Source organism: Falco punctatus (assembly GCF_963210335.1).
Source record: "Falco punctatus genome assembly, chromosome: Z".
Classification (NCBI taxonomy): Eukaryota; Metazoa; Chordata; class Aves; order Falconiformes; family Falconidae; genus Falco; species Falco punctatus.
In genome coordinates this window covers 12,239,457-12,261,820 of record NC_137586.1, presented here as the reverse complement: position 1 = coordinate 12,261,820, position 22,364 = coordinate 12,239,457, and the positions used below count along the sequence as shown (strand labels likewise).

Below are 22,364 nucleotides of genomic sequence, written 5' to 3'. Positions count from 1 at the left end.
GATTAAAAGATTTTTTTCTTTTAACTTGATAATCAAAAATACTTCAATCTTAGTTCTGGAATTTTTTGTAGGCTAAATCCTTCAGGTTCTGCCAGCCCTGGCTCCCTCCCTGAGCCAGGTGTCACCTCGTGGCCACCCAGACGGCTGACCTTGGCTGCAGAGGTTTTACAACCAGCAGGGCTCGCTGGCTGGCTGTTTTTAGCTGTTTTGAAAAAGATGGTTTAAAGTCTTTATTTAAATATCCTTAATGTTTAAAAAAAGACATGCACACCCACACAGAAGGCTTGCCTGGTGAAAACTGCCGAGTGGTCTGTCCAGGGAGTTGGAGTCCGGTTTATATTCATTGGGGAAATTTAGCACAGCCAGCATACTTGTCCTTCCCCTCTGTTGCTCCAGGGCTGCTTTTAAGGTTATGTAGTCACCATGCTCATTTGGGCATCGGTCTTCCTCATTAAATATAAGTGATTTGAATCCTGACGTTGTCTGTGGGGGACATCTAAGCTTTGGGAAGAAGTGGACTGAAACTATCAGTTCACGTCCCTGGACAGAAGCACGCACCCATCGTGTTATTTCCAGCAGCTGCCAGGCTGGTCCAGATTACTTTGAGTAGTTGGGAGTGCTTTCCTCACTCCACCGTACCGAAGTTTGCCGCAGGGGTTATCATAGCTGCTTTTCCTGTTTTGCCATTAAGTCACCGCTGTGCAGGAATGAGTTTGAAGGGTTGTATTTAAGGCCAAACAACTTTTAAGAAAGGGAAGGGGAAAATCAGCCTACAAGCATCAGGGAGGAAAAAAATACTGGTGGAAGACTTCTGAGTTGCTCCTCCTCTCTCAACTGCAAGTGCTGTGTTATTTTCTCTTAGGATCTTCTATGGTTCGACTCCACACCTAGTTTCTCATCTCCTCTGATAGCTGTAGGCTCCGCAACTGCTCCGTATGAGTGAAGGGTTCATTGCAGCTGCAGCAGAAGCTTATTTGATGTTCTGGGACGTTATTGCTGGTTTCACTAGTGAGAAAGGCAATATATTTTGGGGCCTGAATTAGTCTGAAAGGGCACATACAAACCTGCGAAGTACAAATTCCAGCTTGTTTGTGCTCTCAGTTGGTTACACCCTTGGCTCAGAACCCAAATATTTCAAGAATTTGGGTTGAGGTATATCCTTTCCCAAAAGAGGCATGAAGTTAGATTCCCCTTTTGCATCAATGGGTGCAGTTTCTGTAAGGTCACTGAGTGCTTGAAGCAGAAATGTTAATACCTTCAAGGCATGTCCAGAGACTTTGGGAGAGGAGGCGATGTTTTGCTCTGGTATGAGAACAAGTTGGCTGCTCCTTGTACAGTGAGATGACTTGGCTCTTGCTTTGATTAGAATACACTTGCTGTAAAGGAAGCCCGCCTTATTTCCATGTCCTCTTACAGGAGCCAGGATGGCTTGTAGTGCCACGCTTTGCCATACTGAGGCCATTGGTGCTATGCCTGCTTATGCCGGTAGCTGATTTTTTTTTTTTTTTCTTTCTTTTTCCCCGAGGCCTTCAAAGCATGAATGCACTTCGAAGCAGAAGATTAGTTTCACTAAGGAGGCTCATTTCAGATGCAAATGCTCTATGGGCTGCTGCACAAATGAAGCCTGCCTGTTTTTTTAATTAAAAAAAAAATATTTATTTTAATGCCCCACTGGAAACATTATCTGCTTTGCTTTGCTTGCTTCACCTTTCCATGTTGCTGGGCTACAGGTTCAGAGGTTGGGCTGCACATTTGGGAACACATTTGGTGGCATTTACCGGTTGTATTACACTGTGGTGGGATCGGTCTGGGTGGCTGGTAGGGCTGTTATTCCCCATGTTATTCTTGGTATTCCTTCCCTCTGTTACTGAAGGAAGAGAGCATTTGCTGATGCCTCAGTGTCGTGACATGTCCACGCACCGGGTAATAAGCTGCCTGAGAAAGTGCATGAACATCACAGGGCGCAGTGTGTTGGGGTGCCTGGGTGGGATGCAGGGACCATGAGGAGAGTAGTCGGTAATCCCTGTGCATCCCTTTCCTTGCAGTTACCTGGCCGAGCAGTGCTGGAATGGCGGCTTCGTCTACCTGATCATGTTGCGCCGCATCAAGCGCAAAGCCCCTCTTCCTCCCTCCAACGGCAACAACAGCAACAGCTGCGACCCCAAAGCCAAGCCCAGCCCCGAACCTGGCGACAGAGCAGCTCAAAATGGGAAAAGGACCAGGAAGTTTGGGGTCATCACCAGAACACCAGGTGGCAAGGACAGCAAAGAAAAGCCAGGCTCGGAGAACGGCAACGGGCACTGCACTCCCATGGAGGTGGAGGTTGCCCAGCCAGAGACCTCCGAAGCAGAGAGCAATGGGGAGGAACAGCTTCGGGGCACCACGGGGCAGTACCGGTGCCGGCTGTCAGATGGTGGTGTGCCGGACATTGGTGACCAGTCTGCCCAGGTACGTTTGCGTTGGGTTTTTCTAGAGAAGGAAGCAGCAGGCATGCAAGTGAATTAAGGGAGTTTCTCAAACAGTTTCCCTGGTTTCAGTACTCCGCCCTCAGGCTGAGCCTCCGGGTGACAACCTGAGCTGTTGGGGAACCAAGCAATGTGATGGGGCCAAAAACAGGGTGGCGGGAGGATTAGAGAGTTTAATAATGGTGAAAAACCTCTGTCATGCTCTGTCTGTGATGGAGGGGAAGACCCTTGTATCTCTGACCTGTCAGGGTTGGCCTCAGGATTTCTTTTGTTGAGACAGCTGATGACCTTGTGACACGAGGCCAGGAGGTGTCAGTGGAAGATGGTTGCTTTGTCCTTCGGGGCTTCATGTTTAGCTCTGTCTGAGCTTGACGACACCTTAAAGCTCACAGTAACACTGGAATCTGAAGCTTCCCTTTTCAGTGCACCAAACCACAGTGCATTTATTTGTGTTACAAAACTTGTTTGGCCAGTGTTTGGGGGCCACATGGAAGTTATTGTGAATTTTGCTCCAAGTTGATGAGATGGATGATTTGTTAATGTTTGGGATGACAGTGGGATGGATTGGGGGTTTCATTGCTTGTCTCTTCATCCTAATGGAGATCTTGGGGTTTGTTGCCTGACTAGAATTGCAGCATTGCTGAATGGAGAAAACTAACCTGAGCCTTGATCAGGTTTCAGTATGTATCTACCACCAGAAAAGCTGTCTGCCAATCTTTCCAGAGATACTGATAGTATAAACAGATGAACCCTCCTTTGCTGGGCTTGTGGCTTGCTGCAGCAGCTGGGTTTGGTTTTAAGACTTCAAAGCTGGTAACAGAGCAGTATAAGTGGACATCATTATGTTGAGGAAAGCAAGGGTTTAAATGTGTCCCGGAGTTAGTGCTCCGCAATACTACTGTGGGGTGGTTGTGAACTTATATCTAGCTTAAAGTGTATTTGGAGGAGCTAAAACTGAAATGCTGGTCTTGAAGAAGTGTAATTGAGAAAACCTGCTCTTCCCATCAGTGAGGCACGTTGGATGTCATGGTGCAGCAGGAAGGGGAGGATGTTAATGTACTGTTCTTGCAAACCTCCTAATTGCAGTCTTTCTGAAAGAAAACATTAGCAGTTTTTAAATAAATAAATCAATCCTTCAGTACTTTGAAAGTTCTGGTCCATATAAAAATTTCTTGAATCTGTTCTGAAGATGTCTAATTAAACACGTGTTATAAATGACGATGATCAGAATTTGTTTTAAGTGAAAAGCCTATATATTTTTTTTTAAAAAAACCAAAACAACAAAACAACAAAACCAACCACCAAACTCTCGATCCGGAGAAATCTTGTGCTATTGTTATCTTGATATTTTGAGTAATTTTGGTTTGAGAAATAAATCGTTAAATTCAGAACATACACATCTCAATTTGAGCAATAAATACATTTTTAATGCAAAGCACATACACGATGGCTTTGTGAAATGTAAAATCTTCGTTGAGTCACTGCAAATTTAGGAGCTATAATCTGTTCAGTTGTGGTATATCTGTTGTGAAGTCTTTTGGGAGGCACAGCTGTTTTAGTAAAATTGCTTCTCTCGCTCTCTCTTTTACACCCCTCACTCCCCCAATATTTTGCTTAGAAATATGACCTCTGTGTGTGTCAGTATTAATTACATTTTCCTGACATTTGAGCGAGGAGAAATATGAATAGCTGGAGCCTGAATAGCATGCGTTGCTCATCCTTTGCTTTTTAAAGATAAGGGGGCCTTATAGAAGCCCATCACTTCATCACTTTAGCATCTGTGGGGTAACTGCTATCAGAGTAACGAGTGGCTTAATTCAGTTTCTTAGTAAGTATTGAACAGTGGCAGTGAATAAAATTTTCAAAATTATTTGAGTCCTCTTAAAAAAAAAAAAATTTAAAAGGCATGGAATAAAGACACTTGGGAGCCTCAAATCTCACTTCCAGCTCTGTTTTCAAAGCGTGACCTGGCACTTGGGCATGTGAGATCCAGCCGTGTCAGGAGGCGTTTGAAAACAGCATCCAGGATGTTGTGTCAGAAGTTGCAGCCTCCTTCCAGGCTTCAAAGTGTGAGCCAAACCTCTTGTAGACACAGGATGAGCTGTCTTCTCCTGAGCAGGGAGCCCTGCCAGCGCACCCTCTGCAGGGAGAGCAGCTCCATCCCCACTGCCCGTCCCGCACTCACCATCTCCTTCGTGCCTTGACTAACTGAATGTCCAGGGCTGTTGGCCTCTGGGAAGCACTGTGCTTGCTTGGAGAGGATGAGAGCCAGCCTGGCGCGGGCTAGAGGTTGGCTGCAGGCTGGAGGAAAGAGTTCCAGAAGCCGCTCGGTGACTGACACGGCTGCGGGAGGACATCACAGGTCCTCCACACTCCTCTGCTCCTCCCCACTGCTCCTTCCCTTTTCCCTACCACAGGACACTGGAAAATTACTGAAATTGGACTATGAAGTCCAGGCAAAAAGTCTCTTTTCTCCTTGTAGAAAGTCACTTTGATGCTGTCATCACCAGAACAGGGGAGGAGAGATGGTGTCATATCTGCATGTCTTCAGCCGCTGCTGTACTGAACCCGGCAGCCAGCTCCTGGTCAATGCCTTGGGGGTGTTGTGCTGGCAGTGCTTTTGAGGCATCCATGTGTCTTCAGTGTTGTTTGCTTTCTGGGTACCTCCTCTCCCATGACCGTAGGTTTGTTCTCCTGTTTTCTCGCTGCACGCTACTAATAACAGCAATGCTGATGTCGTGAAACAAGAGGCGAGACGAATACTGTTTGTCAAGTGAACTTGCCAGGAGATTCCTGTGTTACTGGTTTGTGTGCATGTGTGAGTCCTCTTCTTCAGGCTTGCTTTCATCTCCCACATCTTGGTCTGTCTCTCCTGTGCGCTTGGCATTGCTGGCGCTATGTATAAACAAATCTGCCAGGCTGCTTGCTGGGATGTAACCCTCAGTAAATATTGTACCTGTCAATTAGCAGGCGGCATTTAATGTTTACAGGTGGCTAAGTTGTGCTGCATTATTTTTAGGATAAACTGAAATGCCCTTTAAAACGTGGGGATTCAAAGCAGCAAGGCTGTATCTACCTGGCAGGAAGATCCCAAAGGGCTGGGAACCAGACCTGACCTTGGAGAGGACCCAGGCTGGCTGCAGCGGGAGTCGTGGGCAGTGATTTAAGACCAGGCAATCTCAGAGCCAGAGTAATGATCCGTCACATCCTGGGAAGATTGGGGAGCTTAGCTACAGAAAAGTTTACTACTTTTATTCAGTGACCTGAGACAGGGTGGAGTTTTGTAGGCTGGTAATTATAAGGACACTGATGAAAGAGGAGTATGGGGAGGGGCTGCTGGAGTCAGCCGAAAAATGATAAAGAAAAGGAAACTAGGAGGTTTCTTCACAATACAGAGATTTTGTGGTTTCATTATGTTGACTGGTAGGACAGAATCCCTCACTTTTTGTTCTCAGTTCCTCTGTTTTTGGTGTGGTGTTTTTGGAAGACCTGTGGACCGCTTCCTTAGCTGTGCAGCCCCTAGGAGTGCCCAGAGGTGGTCAGGTACAGCTGGCATGGACAGGGATCAGAACTAAGGCTGCAAGGACCAGGGTTATAAGTGTGAGGGGTGGGAGTGTGCCTATCAAAAGGGACCTGGACTGATCCAGGTCTGGCCAGCCTGACAGAGCTTTCATTGATGAAACCAGAAGAAGCTTGGCTGGAGATGAAGTATACCAGAGCAGACTGGCTACCTTTGCTTCCTCTGGCTCCAGCAGGATGGTCTGAAACGTCCTTGTACAGCAATCATTAAAAGCAAAAATGAGACACCTCCTGAACCCCCTTGAATCCTCTTGCTTCTGTATAAGCATCCAGATTAGCAAGGGATTGAAATCCAGATCCAAATATAGCAGTCAGTGGTGGGAGCTGTGTAAAGGAGATTGGGCAAAGTGCTTTAATAGCAATGGGAAGCAGGGGAGAGGGGCTGAGGCTCTCCATTTGGGCATTTTTCCATTGGGAGAAAAACATGGCATGGGAAAAGTGCAGGGTGCACGCTGGGTCTCCCAGGCTGGTGGTAGCGCAGCAGCGTGGGACTGTGGTGGGATGCCTTTCCAGGATGGAAACGGGTCAGCACCTGGTGGCCCCCCATAAAGTGTGTCTGGTGTTCTTCTGAAGCAGGTGTACCATCTAATAAAAGAGGGGGGAAGGTGAGGGGACATCAATGCCATGCCTCACAAGGTTTTTGGGGGAGATCTGGGTTATAGTGGGGCTTCAAGATCTTGGCTCCATGTTATTAACCCAAGTTACTCTGCAGTGGGTTGGAGCTGCCAGAGCAGTGTGTCTCACCAGCTTTATTGTCTTACAGACCAACTGAGCCCAGCTTTCATAGACCACAACCCTCTCCAGACTCGTGAGTGTGTACACAGATGCACACAGATGTGTGTGTACGTAAAAAGACTGGCCAGGTCTTTGCCAGCCAGCACTTGCTTTTGTATTGCTGCAGCTGTGTGACACTTGGATTCATTTTGTCAGCAACTCTCTTCTTAGTTTGGGCCCAATATTGCTTTTATTTTTTTATTAAGGTGGCTTGTCTCAGGAAATGGTGAATGCGTTTGACTTGCATTTTGCTTTGTAGTTGGGAAAGGCTGACAGCCTTTCTATAGCAGTATTTACCAATTAGCATTGGTAAATGCCAGCCTTGCCTTCCGTTTTGGTTAATGGAAAATATTCCTTATCTTGCCAAGCAGAAGAGGAAGGCTAATGCATGTTACAGGAATCAAAACATGAGGCTTGAAATGATGTACTGGCTTTAAGCATTTTACTATTTTTTGAATATGATGGAGGAAAAAAACATTCTCATCCAGTTGCTGTACCAAAATGAAAACCTTGCTGTGAGCAAGGTACTCCACTGAAGCTGAGCTGCTTTACATCAACTTTTTTTGGCAACCTAAGCAGTAATTAATGTTTCATCAAGGCTTTTATGGAACTCATATGATGCATGTTTTAGACATAAATAACTCTATTTTTAGTTCTTAATGTAGACACCTTTAGTCATGTAAAGGCCTTCCTCAGAATATGTTTCTGTTCTTAACGTCTTTTTATCTGTTGTGTTTGCTTCCAACTTTCATTAACATGAATCCTGGGGCTATCTACTGCCTTGAAGTTTTAATGTGCACTGTGATAAACATGTCTTCCCTCTCTCTTGCCTGTTTTGGGTTGTAAACTCTCTTAGGGACAAGGGCTGTCTTTTAATTGCAGCTGTACAGTGCTGGCAAAACTTGGCCTTGCTTTTGCTTGGGGTTTTAGGAAGTGCTTTGATGTAACTAATAGTGAAATTACAGTAACTTTTTTTTTATTATTGTGCTGCCAGTTATGTTCCCCCTTGCCGTAAAACAACCGTCGTCACAGCTTTCAGGGGTTAAGTCTCCCTAGCTGACAGATTTTTTTCAACTGACTCTAAGGCTTTGCCTTTCTTTGCCGTGATTTAAGTGATAGCCACAGCTGTGGTAGCTGTAAATCTTAATTTTGAATAGCAATCTGTCCTTTTATTCTGTTTTTGGATTGAATTTTCCAAAGGTGCGGTGGAGGGCTGGGTGTAGAGAGAGTCTGGTAATGGGTAAGTTGTAATGAGTAAGTTTTAATCTGTCATCTTGAAACCGAGTCCTCACTGTTGGAAATGAGCTGTCCCCAAAGGCAGCACAGATAGGTGTGAGGTTGTGTTACAGGAGGTCTCGGCCGTGCTCAGCTATCACCAGCCGTAGGTGAGAGCACCAGTACGAAAGCATTTCCCACCAACACTGAAAGTGTGGGGTTGGTTTTTTTTTTTCATTTTTCGTGGGTATTTAAAGATACAGCAAATTCGCAACTGGAATGCAAAGGACTGGCTTTAGCTGAAATATAAGTTCACACCATTTTATGTTTTAATCATTAAGTGTGAATGTTTGAAACCAAGTGGACGTGCCTAAAAATAGAGTATGCTGTTTGCTTAGGTGCTGTAATGTTTCAGGTGTTAGTTGAGATTATAAAGCTACATACATTTAAATTTTGAGGCAGGGTGCTGAAACTGCGTAGCAAACCCAAAGGATTCATGTCGCTGACAGATGTAACACCATTTCCCAGGAGAGACCTGTCTTTAGCTGATGTGGGAACATGGTGACTTACTCTAGGATGGACTTTAATCTACTGCAGGCAGTGAGAGTGTTCTGAGAAACTTCAAACTAACCAACTAACCATTCCCAGTAGCCCAGCAAGAGGATGAGTGTGGGCAAGATACCCGAGGGAACGCGAAAACTTTTTAACCCTTAAAAGCCTGAGCTTCCCAGCCCAGCAGTTGCTGGGCTCTAACCCTGCAGGGTCAGGGATAGCTGAGAAGCCCTTTGGCTGGTGGTGCAGTAAAGCCTCTGTCAATGGCAAGAAGGGAGCAGCCCGGGGAGGTTGCAATCCAGATGGCGATGGCTTGGGATGACAAATGACTCCAGCAGATTCTTGTAAGGGGTGATGATGTAGTTCAGGTGCTTGCAATGGCTGATAAAATGTTTAAATCCCTTGCCAAGGAAATGATGTCAACAAGCAGTCTGTCTCAGGAGATGGATCCCTGGGGGACACTCCTAAGTTGCAGATTTTTCATCCACTCTGCTGTGATACCTGTTTTGTGTATTTTAATTGTGTGTTTGTATTTGAGGGAGGGTATGTTTTTGCTTTAGATTTTCCCCCAGGCTTTGTCCCCTAAGACACATCTCTTCCTTGGGGAAAGTACTTCTGTTTCAGTGAAAGAATGCCGAGTGTCTGGTGGCTGTTTGTCCAAACAAGGTGAGTTGTTGGATCAGTAGTGGACACTTGAATGCAATCAGAGTTGTGTCTGTACTGCTGGCTCCTGCTTATTTTGAAGACATGGAAACTTCACATGGTCAATGCTGTGTAATTCATATTAAGGGCTACTTGGGTGTTGGTTTTTTTCCCCCCCCTCTTTCAAGTGGTGTAGGAGATACCCACTGTGTGGCTTGCATCATTCAGAGGTAGAAGCCAAAGGCTTCAGTAGCTCAGTGCTAAAAAATATTCATAGGCAGTAGTGATGGACAAAGAACTTCTGTCTTGGAATAATTTATTGGCAAAGAAATGTAGATATTCCGCCCCCTGCCCATCCCCCCCCCCCCCCTTTTGATTTGTCTTGGAGTTGTTTAGCTTGCTTGTACAACGATGAAAACAAAACCCAAGGCAGCAGATGAAAGCAGGATTCCCGCTGTCAAATCAGCCTTAAAAATAACCTGCTTGAGATCAGATGAAAAATATACTTATTATCCACTAATGAAATAATTGGTTTGTTAAGAATCTGCAAAAATCAGATTTTGGCATGATTTTCTGGTACTGAGTCATTCACACTAATATCTGTGATGTGAAGAGTGATGGCTTTTGACTGTATCTTGAGATTGACGTGTTTGAGCTACTCACCTGGTATGTGATCATGCAAGTTAATTTCCCGGCTACTGATCCGTCTCTCCCACCTGCCGGCTGGGGAATGGGGATAGTGGGAGGAGGCACGATTTGACCCAAGGTGGGGCAGACAGCTGGGAGCAGTGCTTTTAATTTATCCCACATCAGTGGAGGATGCTGGGGAGTGGTGTGCTGACGTGGCCATCCCAGTGTATTCCCTGTCCCTGTAGAAGAGGATGCTGCACTGGTCGTTGCTGGTCTGAATGCGATGCATTTCTGTTTGGGAGATTTTGTTCTGGTTGTATACTGGTTTTCAGCTGTGTGCGAGCAGCACATTGGCTGCCAGCTCCCAATGAAGCCTATTGAAGTAATTTTGGTTTTACTGCATGAAACTTAGAACTTTCTCTAAAGTGTCACATTTCCAAAGCAGCTTCGTGGCCAGTGAGGAAAAGCTTGCTCTTTGCTTCTGTGGCTCTTACAGGGGAAAACCTGTGAACTTCCTAAGTGGGAACGGTGCAGATGGACAGTAAAAATCCGTGTTGAAATGCAGAGGAAGGAAGGTATCCCATGGGCTATGGTAGGGCCCATGGCAGTCACTGTGTGCATACAGACCTTGTGTGGTTATTGGTATTCTCATCAGGGCTTATCTCTGTTTTTATTTAAAAATTGTTACTTATTTATACCAGGTTCAGCTGAATTGCTGCTGTGACAGAAAGTGCTTTTTTGTAGACAACTATTTTACATTTTCCATTTTACTGTCTAGCTTTTTAACTACTTACTGTGTTTCTGTTTTCCATTTGTTTACACCTTGCTCCTGCCAAGCTTTTCTTTAATACAAGATTTCAAAGCAATTTTTCCTTTCTAAACATAGATTTGCAGCTTCTTGAACATGGCACAGTCGAAATCAGTCAAACCCCTTTAAACTCCCCTGCAATTAGCTGGTGAAAGGGGGGAAGAACGGCTCCAATGTCTTTTACTTATTTATTTCTTTTCCTCAACACTCCGAGGAAAAACGTTCCTTTTTGTTTTATTAATGATGTGCTTATGAAATCAAGCGTTTGATGGTATGCACTTGGAGGAGGCAGAAGGCGAGCTTCCCCACGTCGCTCTGGCAGCGTGCGTCCTTTCTGATCTGTAGCATGCTAGTTTGTTCCAGATGTAGGCTCGCTCTGAACAGAGGCTGCCTGATGTACAATGGCTTCATGGTGGATAAGGATGGCCTGTGGGGACCCACTTGAAGCTGCCAGCTGTATTCTCTGTTCCCACTTGTGGTCTGTTACATAAGATGACCTTTTTTATTTTTTTTTTTATTTGTTTGTTTGTGATTAATCCAAGTAGAATATTCACACTGTCTTTAGAAACATTTTAATTACTTGTAGCTTAGGCACTTCGAACAGCCTGAAGTGGAAAAATCTGGTCCAAAGGGCTGCCTGCTTGAAAGAGCCAACTGAGGAGGAAAGTTGAGTCACCTAAGAGTGATGTAACTGCAGAGAACAAAAATCAGCCATCAGCCCAACTGCAGCCTGACTTGACCATCTGTGTTTCTGCTTGCTGTGTGAGGGAGGTAGGAAAAAAAAAAGTAGGTCTGAGAGGGACTTCCAGAGATGATCCAGCCTTATCTCCTGAGACCATCTTTGACAAATGTTGGTCCGTTGTGTCCATGAAACCCTTCCATTGAGAGGAATCCACAGTCCCTCTGTGTAGGCAGGTCTGCTGCTGGCACTGAGTTTACAAGCAAAGTCCATCAGCTGGATCTGAGCAGAGTTAAAGCATTTGCTTCCAGGAGGTGGGATACAAATTAAAGGAAATTTTGACTTTTCATTCCTTTGACGCTCTCAAAGCAAGCATGGGTATCTTTCTGAGTGTTCCCTCTTGGCCAAATCTCAGGTGAATTGCATTAAATTTTCTGGATTGTCGTATGCAGATATTCAGCCCATGTTTTCTACTGAGCCCTTTCCACTTTGGTTCTCAAGTGCTGAGCTGTGTTATTGTGGCTTGACTTTGGTTAAGGGATGTAGGTTGGTCTCCTCACTCTTGAGAGTGGCCAGAGCTGGGTACCACCTAGCCCCTGGCTGCGTCAGGAGCTGGCAGTGCCTCTCTCTCTGTTCTTGCTGAGGACGTCTGGATTTCGAGATACCTGGCTGAACTGGCATCAGCACATCTCTGCTTTGGGCATGAAATGCTTTTTTGCACAAGAGCTGTGGGTGCGTGTAAGCAGATTTATTGTGTGGCTTGTGAACAAAGCTGGGGGGATTATTCTGAGTCATATATAAATGAAGCTATAAGAATTATTCCAAGAGGATGGAAAAGTTCAGAAGTGAATAGGAATATAAAACTGACAGCAGCCAAGCAGCAACCAGAACTGTGCAGGCAATCAGAGGAGACTGGTCAGCAGTTAAACTCGTCCTCCTCTGGGCAGGGATCATGCAGGCTCCAAGGACAGTGACATCAGTCCTGTAAACTGCCAAATGTAACTACACTTGGAGTTTCCCTTGGGTATTGTAAGTCTCTGGAGTGGAGTGAATATGCCAGAATCCTAGCTTTCATTAAAGACTAAGTGAGCTTGTAGTCTTTTTGTTTATGAAGGAAAGCTTGAAAATACGATCTGTTAAAAAATTTCAAAATTGAAGACATACATCACTCTGCTTCTTTCGTTTTCTTTTTTTGAAGTGTTTAGGCTTTGTGTTGTTGAACCTGGGAATCTCCAATAACTCAGAAAAACTGGCTTTAAGGAAAATTTAAATGCATTTACAAGTCCTTGGATTTAGCACAGAGCTTTACTAGTAAGGCTTTCCTGTGATGGAGGCACATAAGGTGCACATGCAAAGTGGCAGCATTTCCTAGCTGGCTGTGAAGTATCGCACGCTGCTCTGTGCAAAAGAGGTAGCAGCCTCGTGGGGAGGGGAGGGGGGTTCTGCTGAACACCCCCTTTCTCCAAAAGGCCTCAAGCAAAGGCTAGCAATCTGCTCCTTAATACTTAGCTTCCAAATTTTTTGGAGTGACATACCTTGGAGGTATGTGTGTATTGGTGGGGGGCGTTTGCTTTGTAGCACATGGTTAAATAAAGAGCTGTGAATGTTTTATGAAGAGGGGAAGAAGAGTGAGGAGATCTGATTTCCAGTCGACACAGAATTGTGTATCCCCAGTGTGAAATGTGTGCAGCTGACCGGCGGGGACTTGAGGGACAGCCTTTTCTTACACAGGAGATGGTGACCATGTCATTTGAAAATGACTGAAAGAAGCGATTGGGTATGTGCCAAGTGGCTTCGTTGTGTTTATTGTGGCTGCGTTCTGCCATCCGCGTTCAGACTGGGTAATGCTTTACTTTGCAAGTGCTTTTGATTTCAGTGCGAGTTCAAGGGGAGTAAGGTGGTGCTTGCATTAAGAGCAGAGTCTTGCCATTTGCTGCTCTTAAGTGCTTTGCTATGTAAATGAATATTTGAGAGTGGGTCACTTAATAAATTTTGGATTTTTTTTTTTTAAATGAGTGATAGTGAGGAGTGCTGAGGAATGCAAGCTAGGCACTGCACATCGTAGGCCTCTGCATAACTTGCATTCCAAAAAGCTTTTGCAAATCATTAAACACAATTTTATGACTGCATTGTTAAACTTTATTGAAGGGTCTGCTTCCAAACTGGATGTAGCAACAGGATACTCAAGAGTGGCATCTTGTGAGGAGAATAGATGGTCATCATTTCAGCCTGGGCTTGGCTGGGGGAGGCAGAGAGATTGTATTTCTCTGTTACACCATTTTCATTATGAGTGCAAAGTACTTTATAGCAATAAAATGTCTCTGGAGTATTTTCATGCTGTAGCTCAGTTCTGTTTTTTTAAGTAGATAAATATAGTTGACTTTTGCCCCTACATTTAACACAGCGTCTCATGTATCACTCTAATTTATCTCAAAGTGTTCTCTGTCCTGACACGTCCTGTTATTCAGCAGGCGACTGAGCTTAATCGATGCATTGAGGATCCCACTTAAACCTGTTGGGATATTGCCTGTGTGCATGACTTTGAAGTTATCAAATTGCCCACAGGTATATGTTTTTAGGCTAAAACTTTTGGTTTACCTTTTAAGACACCTGGTTTGTTTTTTCTGTTTCTCCTACCTGTATAAGGCTCTAGGGGCTGTGTAACATTATTATTATTATTATTATTATTAATATTTTCACTTTGTTCTTAAGATATTGGTGTAGATACTGACCTCTTTGTTCCTGTATCTGAAAAACTCATCTTGCATTGCGTTTAAAAGTTTCAGCATATGGCCCCAGGGATCAGGTGGGAAAAAAAAAAAAAAGGCACAAAAGCGTATTTTCTTCCTTTAATAAAGGCTCTGGTAAACAATGCTGGCCTAAAACATGCAGGTTGCTGCTACAACCCTTGCATTTACCGATATATTTAGCAGTTCCCCTTCTGAGAAACAAGCAGCAATTTGTATGTGCTCTTTACAGTTTGGCATGAAATTTTAATCATCTTTGCTACTTGGGTGTTTGCGTACTGTGAGAATGTTACTTGTGTGCATAACAGACCCAGTCAGAAATAGCTGACCTGGTGCCCAGTGACTACAACACATGGCCTAAAAATTGCCTCTGAATTGTGCATTTTGCTGTCTTGCAAGTTTGAAAACTTCCTAGGGTTTCTCAATTCTGTTATCCTGGTTCTTCCCCTCTCTGAAATAGTCACAACAGTCGCCTTGCGTGTCTTGTTGCTTGCTTGCTTGTTTTTCTCTTTCTGTTTTTGCTCTGCTGATACTTGCCACAGTTGTGTTTCCATGCGCCTAGTCCTGTCACTAGGACTCATAGGAATTGTTCATGTCTTACTGCTCTGGAATTTGTAAAGCACTTTTTGGATAAATCTTTATACTAATTGAAAGAAAAATAATAAAGACGTCCTAAACATCGCTTATTACCTTGCTTATACTGAAAAGTTACTCTCTGCGGTGGGTAAATTTATTTATTTGTTAAAAATATTATTTACAGTCTGTACAACAGCTGTCCAATAAGAAATATTCAATTGGGAGCTGACAATTTGAAGCTGGTATGTCTCAAATCCTGCATACCCCTCTGGAGAGGGAAACACTTCTGTGTGATGCCAGTCTGGTCCCTGGGAAACACTTCTGTGTGATGCCAGTCTGGTCCCTGCTGCAATAGCCGCTGTGCTACCCCGTGTTCAAGGTGCCCCTTGCACAATGTTTTGCTCCTCTGCAGCCCTCCACAGCTTATCCTTGAGTTTTGGCGAAGGGGTTTGAGGCTGCTGGCTGCTTCAGGAAGGATCAGGGCATTGAGAGCAGCACCTCTGCGTGGCTCAGAAAAGCTGCAAAAAACAGCCCTGCAAGGAAACCTCTACGTGCTGACCCTGCTCTGTGCTGCCTTCTCCTTTCTGCCTCCTTCGCTTGGACCACAGCTAACCCAGCAAAGCTGAGCAAAAACACCCATATAGCTTGAGCTATACGGATGTGTGGTGATGGGCAGCAAGGTACTAAATAGCTCCCTCCTGTACCCTCCTGGCCCCCTCTCAGTGTCCAAATCCAAATTCAAGGACTCTCTGCACGTTTTCTCTCAGCGAGAAGGTTGCCGCATATGGAAGATGCACATCCTGAAAGGAACGGACGGGCTGGGAATCCAGATAACAGGAGGCAGAGGGTCGAAGCGATCCCCTCACAGCATCATCGTCACCCACGTGGAGGAAGGTGGCTCCGCACACAGGTGAGGTGACAACAGTGCCTTCCTGGGCATGGGTGTGATGGAGCATCTGTGGTCATCACTGTTAGGCAGACTTATGAGATGGGTGCGGGGCTTTTGCCATCCCATTGTGTGAGGGTGATAACATGGCATATTTAGCTTAAAAACTTTTTTTTTTTTTGTGGTTAGTCACTGAAGCTTCTGCCAGTATGTTTAGTCCAAACTATAGACAGATCAAATGCTTGGTGATGGAATGTAAACCAAGGAGCCTGATGTCTTGTGGGGCTTTTCCCCCAAGTCCCTTCTTGGAAGACGAGCCTTTCCCATGGGACTGGCAGTGAGTGGGTGTGGTTATTGCAGTGCAGGGTGCTCACTGCCAGGCCTGGCCCTTCTCCCTGACGGGGTGGAAGATGAGGCTCACTGCTGCTCCCTGACCATCTGCTGGGGTATGGAGAAGGTGTGAGGAGCCTCAGCCTTACAAAGAGGGTGAAATGGCTCTGGTTATAAAAATGGCTTCCTGGGGGCACCTTTCTGAGCTGCTGTTTTGGCCAAATAACACTGCACAGATCAAGCTCAGCATCAGGCAGGTCACATGTTGTCTATGTCTTCACATCCCACTGCATGCCACCAGAGCCTGGCACAAGGGAAGGACTGCCCTGCAGCTCTGTGTTTCCACTCTGTTTCTGCAGGGACGGCAGGCTGATGGTGGGCGACGAGCTCCTCATGATCAACGGGCAGTCACTGGTTGGGCTCTCCCACCAGGACGCCGTGGCTCTCCTTCGCTCAGCTGCTGGCCTGGTGCAGTTGGTGGTCGCTAGCAAGGTACGGTCCTTGGTGGTCTCCTGAATGTCCATCCACAAGAGTTTGTGCAAGTGCTGCATGGAAAGGGCATGGGTTTTGACAGGGAATCACGTGCACATTCGCTCCCCTAAATTTAACACATAGCTATGGGAAACATTTCAGTAGCTGCCATAAATCTGTGGCAAATCAGCAGTGTATAGACCACTTAATGACTTGCTGGTATTGGCACTGTTGTTCAGTGTGCATTTGAAACATGTGCATTTGTATGTGTGCAACCATTTTCTTAAAATATACGTTAAATAAAGCAGGCTGTTCTCAGCCTTTTCTGCTTCCTGCCTGCATAGCTTCCGTAGCTCTCATCTCGTCCTGTCTGTGTGCCTGAGGTCTCTTGATGATGATCTCTTGGCTCGAGTAACTTATTTTGTCCTTGTTAATAGCTTGAAGTGGAGCTCTTGCAGATAAAGAAGCATGAAATTTCAGGGAAATGAGAGTGGAACTCATTTATCCGTTGGGCTCTTCATTCTGCATTCATCGCAGGAGAGGTTGAGGGGATATTACATATTTTGTCCTTTGTTTAAGAAAATCCTGCCGATTTGCTCTCCTCCCCATACCACAGCCTGCTGCTCCCCACTTGAACTGATGCGACTATTTTGTGGGCAGCCAGCTGGCTCCCAAAAGCACCTGGGGGTCTCAGAGAATCACAGAATCGTATAGGTTGGAAAATACTTTGAGATCATCAGGTCCAACCATTAACCCAGCACTGCCAGGTCCCTCACTAATCCCACATCTGTGTGTTTTTTAAACATCTCCAGGGTTGGTGATTGCACCACCTCCCAGGCAGCCTGTCCCAGTGCTCACCACCCTGTCAGTGACAACGTTTTTCCCGATACCCAACCTAAACCTCCCCGGCACAGACTGAGGCCGTCTCCTCTTGCCCTGTCACTTGTCACCTGGGAGAAGAGACCGACCCCCCTGCCTGCACCCTCCTGTCAGGCAGCTGCAGGGAGCCACAAGGTGCCCCCGAGCCTCCTCCTCTCCAGGCTGACCCCCCCAGTTCCCCCAGCCGCTCCCCACCAGCCTTGTGCCCCAGCCCCGGCACCAGCCCCCTGCCCGTCTCTGGACACGCTGCAGCCCCTCTGCGTCCCCCTGGCAGTGAGGGGCCCAACCTGAACACAGGAGTCGAGGGGCGGCCTCGCCAGTGCCCAGTGCAGGGGGACAGCACTGCCCTGGCCCTGCTGGCCACGCTGTTCCCGGCACCAGCCAGGATGCTGCTGGCCTCCTTGGCCACCTGGGCACACGGGGGGCTCATGCCCAGCCGGCTGCCGACCAGCCCCCCCAGGCCCTTTCCCCCCAGGCAGTTCCCAGCCCCCTGCCCCCAGCCCGCAGCGCTGCGGGGGCTGGTGTGACCCACGGGCAGGACCCGGCACTGAGCCTGGTTGAACCTCACACAACTGGCCTGGGCCCATCGCTCCAGCCTGCCCAGACCCCCCTGCAGAGCCTCCTGCCCTCCCGCAGATCAACGCTCCCCACAGCTGGGGGTCATCTGCGAACCTGGTGAGGGGGCACTCGGTCCCCTTGTTGAGAAACAGGATCTTGTGTCAGAGGGACTGCTTGTAAACCTGCATTTCCAGGTGGAGTGTGAAGTGTCCGTAAGGCACTGTGTAGGTGTTTGTAAATTTTTTCTTAGCTTCATCTTCAGGTTGCCCCAGCCAACCTGATGCAGGTTTCCGTGCGTTTAATGTCTGGGTGCTCTTATGGTTTCCCAGGACACTTTATGCTCATGGTTTTCAAGAAGAGCCTCTATCTCACTATATTCAATGTGAACAACCTATAAGTTTTCTAATGTTTCGGTTAGACAGTGAAGTTCATTGAAGAGCTTCTGTAGGTTCACAGCCTGGTATTAAGCCCACTGGTGTTTATTCTGGAAACACCACACTTGGATCTGAAGTAGGTACATGTTGTATTTCCTTTAGACAATTGGACTTTCAGCTAAAATGCAAGATGGTAGACTGCATAAATTTATCCTTAAAAGTACTTTCATATGATGACTGCAGCAAAATAATCATTGCAGATAAGCTTATCACATAAAACTTCACGTTCCTGATCAGGCTGTGAATCTGTTTGGCCCACGCTCTGTGTGCTTGGACGTTTTTCATGCCCCTGGGAGGAGGACTTGGAAAGGCAAGTGGTGGGGAATCCAGCCTGTGCTGTGTTCCAGGCGGTCTCAGAAAAGGTGTAAATAGGTGAAGTGTTCCCCCGCAGCTCCCTCCGGGCGCTATTTGTTGGTACGGGAAAGCAGCCTTGCCATTTGGCTCGGTGAGTGCTCTTGAACACAGGATCTGTTCTGAAAGCAATAAAATGAATGTCTGGCCACTGCTTTTGGCTGATGCATGTGTTTGCCTCCTGGAAAAGGTGCCAAAGACTGTAAACAGATTCTGAAGCATCAGGGCTGAGTTGGTAGAGGATCAGTGGGTCAGTTTTCATTTTGGTCTCCTGAGTAGGGTTGTTGGTGTATTATTCTTGTGTGTGTAGGTAGACAAACGTGTGAAAGGGGCATCCGCAGGGAGGGAGCGGGAACACAGAGTGTGATTTGGGATGCAATGAAAAGAGTAATAAGGCCTGTAAACTCTGGATCTGCTCGCAGTGACATTTAATAAAACCCAGAGCGGGAAGGAGCAGGCTGCTGGGGAAGCATTTATTTTAAAATCGCCTTTATAAATCTAAATGGTTTAGATGTATATTGGCCTGTACTTTCTATATATGTGCTTTAAAATCAGGTTTGCTTTTTTCTAACTGGACCACTAAAGTTTGGGCACGTGGAAGTGTGTAACAAGAGGAGAATTGCCACAGAGCTGTCACTGGGCAGGTGAAATGAAGCAGTTTCACCATGACTTTAGTGGTTTTCTGCATGCGATGTAACATGTTTGTTGTCTCTTGGGTAGGAACCTGCTGAAGGGGATTTTCTGAAGTACCCATCTACCAGCTTGCCAGACTTGCTTAGCACTTGCTCAGTCCAAGACTCTGTCTCTTGCACTGACAATAAGGAAAATGAAGAGCCAGAAGAAGATGATGATGTGAAGGGAGTGAATATGTCTCCTGAAAAACTGGTCGCTGTAAGTGTGGCTTTGGTGTGATGTTTTTACTCTCCCTCTTGATGCCTGTTTTCATCTGTCACGTTCTCCTACAGCCTGGCATGGCCTCAGGACGGGGCAGTCCCATCCAGCCCTTCTTTGCATGGGATGTAGGGGACAAGCTGAAACGGGGATGGCATCTACCACAGCATCCTAGCGTGTTGCAGCAAAGCAGCAGCACTGGGAGCAGGAGCTCTCGTGTCCTCCAAGCTATGTGGCAACCATGGTTTTGTTTTTCTCTCTGCCATCGGATTGATTTCCACCCACTTCCACTGCTTTTGTTGGATCTGATGCAAAGTCTCTCGCGGCGCTTACGCGGTAACACGCTCTTCTTTCCGCTCCTTTTGTAACCGAAGTTCTTTAACAGTTTGTGATCCAAGTCTTCGAGTTTTTATTTGCTCTGTTGAAGCCAACAGACACTTTTGAGGGGAGGGGTATGACTTTCTGACTGTGAACTGTAACTGCTGAATAAATGCTGCCAGTTGATAATCTCACTTGCATTCCCTTCAGGGCTGCATTAAGCAGAGATTAAGTGGATTATTGTTATTTATTTGTAATGTAGCAGCTCTCTGAAACTTCATTGGTGTTCTGGGCCTCTGCTGTATTGTACAAAGAACAAAATTATGTTTGCTACTCTAAAGAGCTTGTGGGCTGGTTTTCCGGTGAGGGAAAGCAGGTGGATTCACCTGAAGGTTTTGTATTTTTTATTTTCTCTTCTATTATGATACACTTCTTAAAGCTTTGGACAGCTTAGACGTGATACTGGTTTGGTGATCTGTTTTGATTTTGTATTCTTATACTTTCCCTTTTCTGAGCAAAAGACCACTGTCTGGGATGAGTCTCGCTCTGCAGTCTAGCTGATGCTGGTGTTCACCTCATACCTGCCTGTTATCTCTGACTTTCTTTGAGCCTATGCTTGTAACAGACCTCATTCTCACACATCTCTTCTACTGTGATGAGTTTTGTTTTTTCTGCACTGTCTCCTCTTCTGTGTGCCAGGGTGCCTTTTTGGGAGGAGGAAGGGAAAAACAAACAAACAGGGGATGCTTAGCATGCTGATGAAGGTGTAGTGTTTGTGTGCTAACTTGAGTGGGCACCTAAGCGTTCTTTTGGCTATCAAAATACTCTAAATTCTTCTTTATATCGTGTTTCAAATTCTGGTAATTTCTCATAAGGCTGTAGCTCAGCAATGCTTGAACATAAAAATAAATTTTGTCAAAATTTAATTATATGTGCCTTCAGAATGCAGCTTGCTGGCATTCCAGTGACTCTTGACACATACTAGGAGTTATTTGTCACTTGGTTTGCTCCTTATTTTCCAGCAAGGCTCTGCCTGGTTCTCAGGGGTGGCTTTTTTATTGGGTGTTCTCTTTCCAGATTAACATAATGCTAGGGAGAGCTCACGGTAGTTGAGGTGTGCACCACCGTGAAGACCCAGCTGCACCAGCCTGCCCAGAGCCCTTTCAGCGTGGACCTGCATTTGGAGCCTGCCCCAGTGTCTGTCCACCCCAGTGCCACTGCAGCTGGCAGTCAGTGGTCCTAGCCTCATTCAGAGCCAGTTTGATTTATCTGCCTACCTGGCACTCTTACCCCCGATGGCAGTAGCTGTCTGCTTTTGTAATACATTGCTGGGGGATGGAGGGGAAATCACAGAAATCTGAGTGCAAAATAAATGCATTAGAAGAAGAGCAGCAAGATTCTTTTTTTTTTTCCTTCCTTTTTCTGTTTTGATTTTCTTGCTTTTTTTGTTGGAGGGGATGTAATTCAGAGGGATGTCACAAGTTATTAGCGACTCTTGGGACCTTTTCTTTTTTTCCTTGAGCTGCATATGAAATCTTTCCTCTTCTAATCTGAAGCACAGGATGTGTTTGCATTCCCCTTTAATTGCTATCTCAGCCTTGGGAGTGCAGACAAGACTCCCTGCAGCCCAGGATGGACAGTCTGTACAGTGTAGACCCCTCTGCCCGCTCCGTCCTCATCAGATCAGGGCAGCCTGAGCTGAGCTGGGCTGTGCAAACCCTGTATGTCACAAGGCAGGATGCAGGAAGGTATGTGTATGGAAAAGATAAACTTCACGCTCTTTTTTTTTTTTTTTTTTTTTTTTTTTTTTTTCCCCACCTGGCAAGATGGGGTGGGGTGGGGTATTTCATAGCAGAGCTTAGAAACTGGTTTCAAGGGCAGTATGAATATGAGACATCACATGAATTAATTTGTTAAAAAATATATATATGTATGTATAGTCACATAGATCATGGCAGAATTGCTTTGGAAATTACTGTTCTTTGCTGCTGCCACTCTCTTGATGGTACTCATGTGTTTTCTCTTTTTTTCCTATGTACTCCATTATATTTATACTGTGGATAAGGGGTCACTGTGACTGATGATTGAAGATGGAACTAAGCTGGACTATTTGTAATCAGTGCAAATACAATTTTTAGACTTCCAGGCTGGGTGGTACTCAAGGTCTGGACCCGGTAACTGAGACTGTGGTCTCAGTTTAAGCATCAGGCCTCTTAGATTTGAAACTGATTTTCAACCCAGCCCTGACCAGGAGTTACCTTCCTCACCACCGATTTCTCACCTCTGACAAGAAACTAATGAATCTTCTTGTTTACTGTGCAGGGCTTTGTAGAGACTTAAATGGATGCTGTCAGGTGCTGGGTGGTTAGGTAACAGCAAGTAATTCAGAATGATTTACTGTCAGCTGAGGCTTCACTGTCCCTTTTCTGACCAGCACGGTGTAGATCTAGTTCTTGAGCAAATGTAGAAGATACAAAACTTGCAGGAGCTCTTAAAGGTTGTCTAAGGTCTTCTTTCATTTGGTGTGAATATAGTTCAGCACTGAATATTCAGAACTGTAATTTATAGACCTGATGGAC

At 45.8% G+C, this 22,364-nt stretch overlaps 1 protein-coding gene across 2 annotated transcripts in view; it reads left to right on the top strand.

Moving 5' to 3' along the window:
- The window catches only part of PDZD2 (PDZ domain containing 2), a 193,510-nt gene that overhangs the window by 71,299 nt on the left and 99,847 nt on the right, over positions 1 to 22,364 (top strand). For both annotated transcript variants that reach the window (XM_080372582.1, XM_080372583.1), the window contains exons 2-5: positions 2,046 to 2,448; positions 15,435 to 15,577; positions 16,243 to 16,375; positions 19,297 to 19,467. In XM_080372582.1, the coding sequence (XP_080228708.1) occupies positions 2,046 to 2,448; positions 15,435 to 15,577; positions 16,243 to 16,375; positions 19,297 to 19,467 (850 nt within the window). The remainder of the gene's footprint in view (positions 1 to 2,045; positions 2,449 to 15,434; positions 15,578 to 16,242; positions 16,376 to 19,296; positions 19,468 to 22,364) is intronic.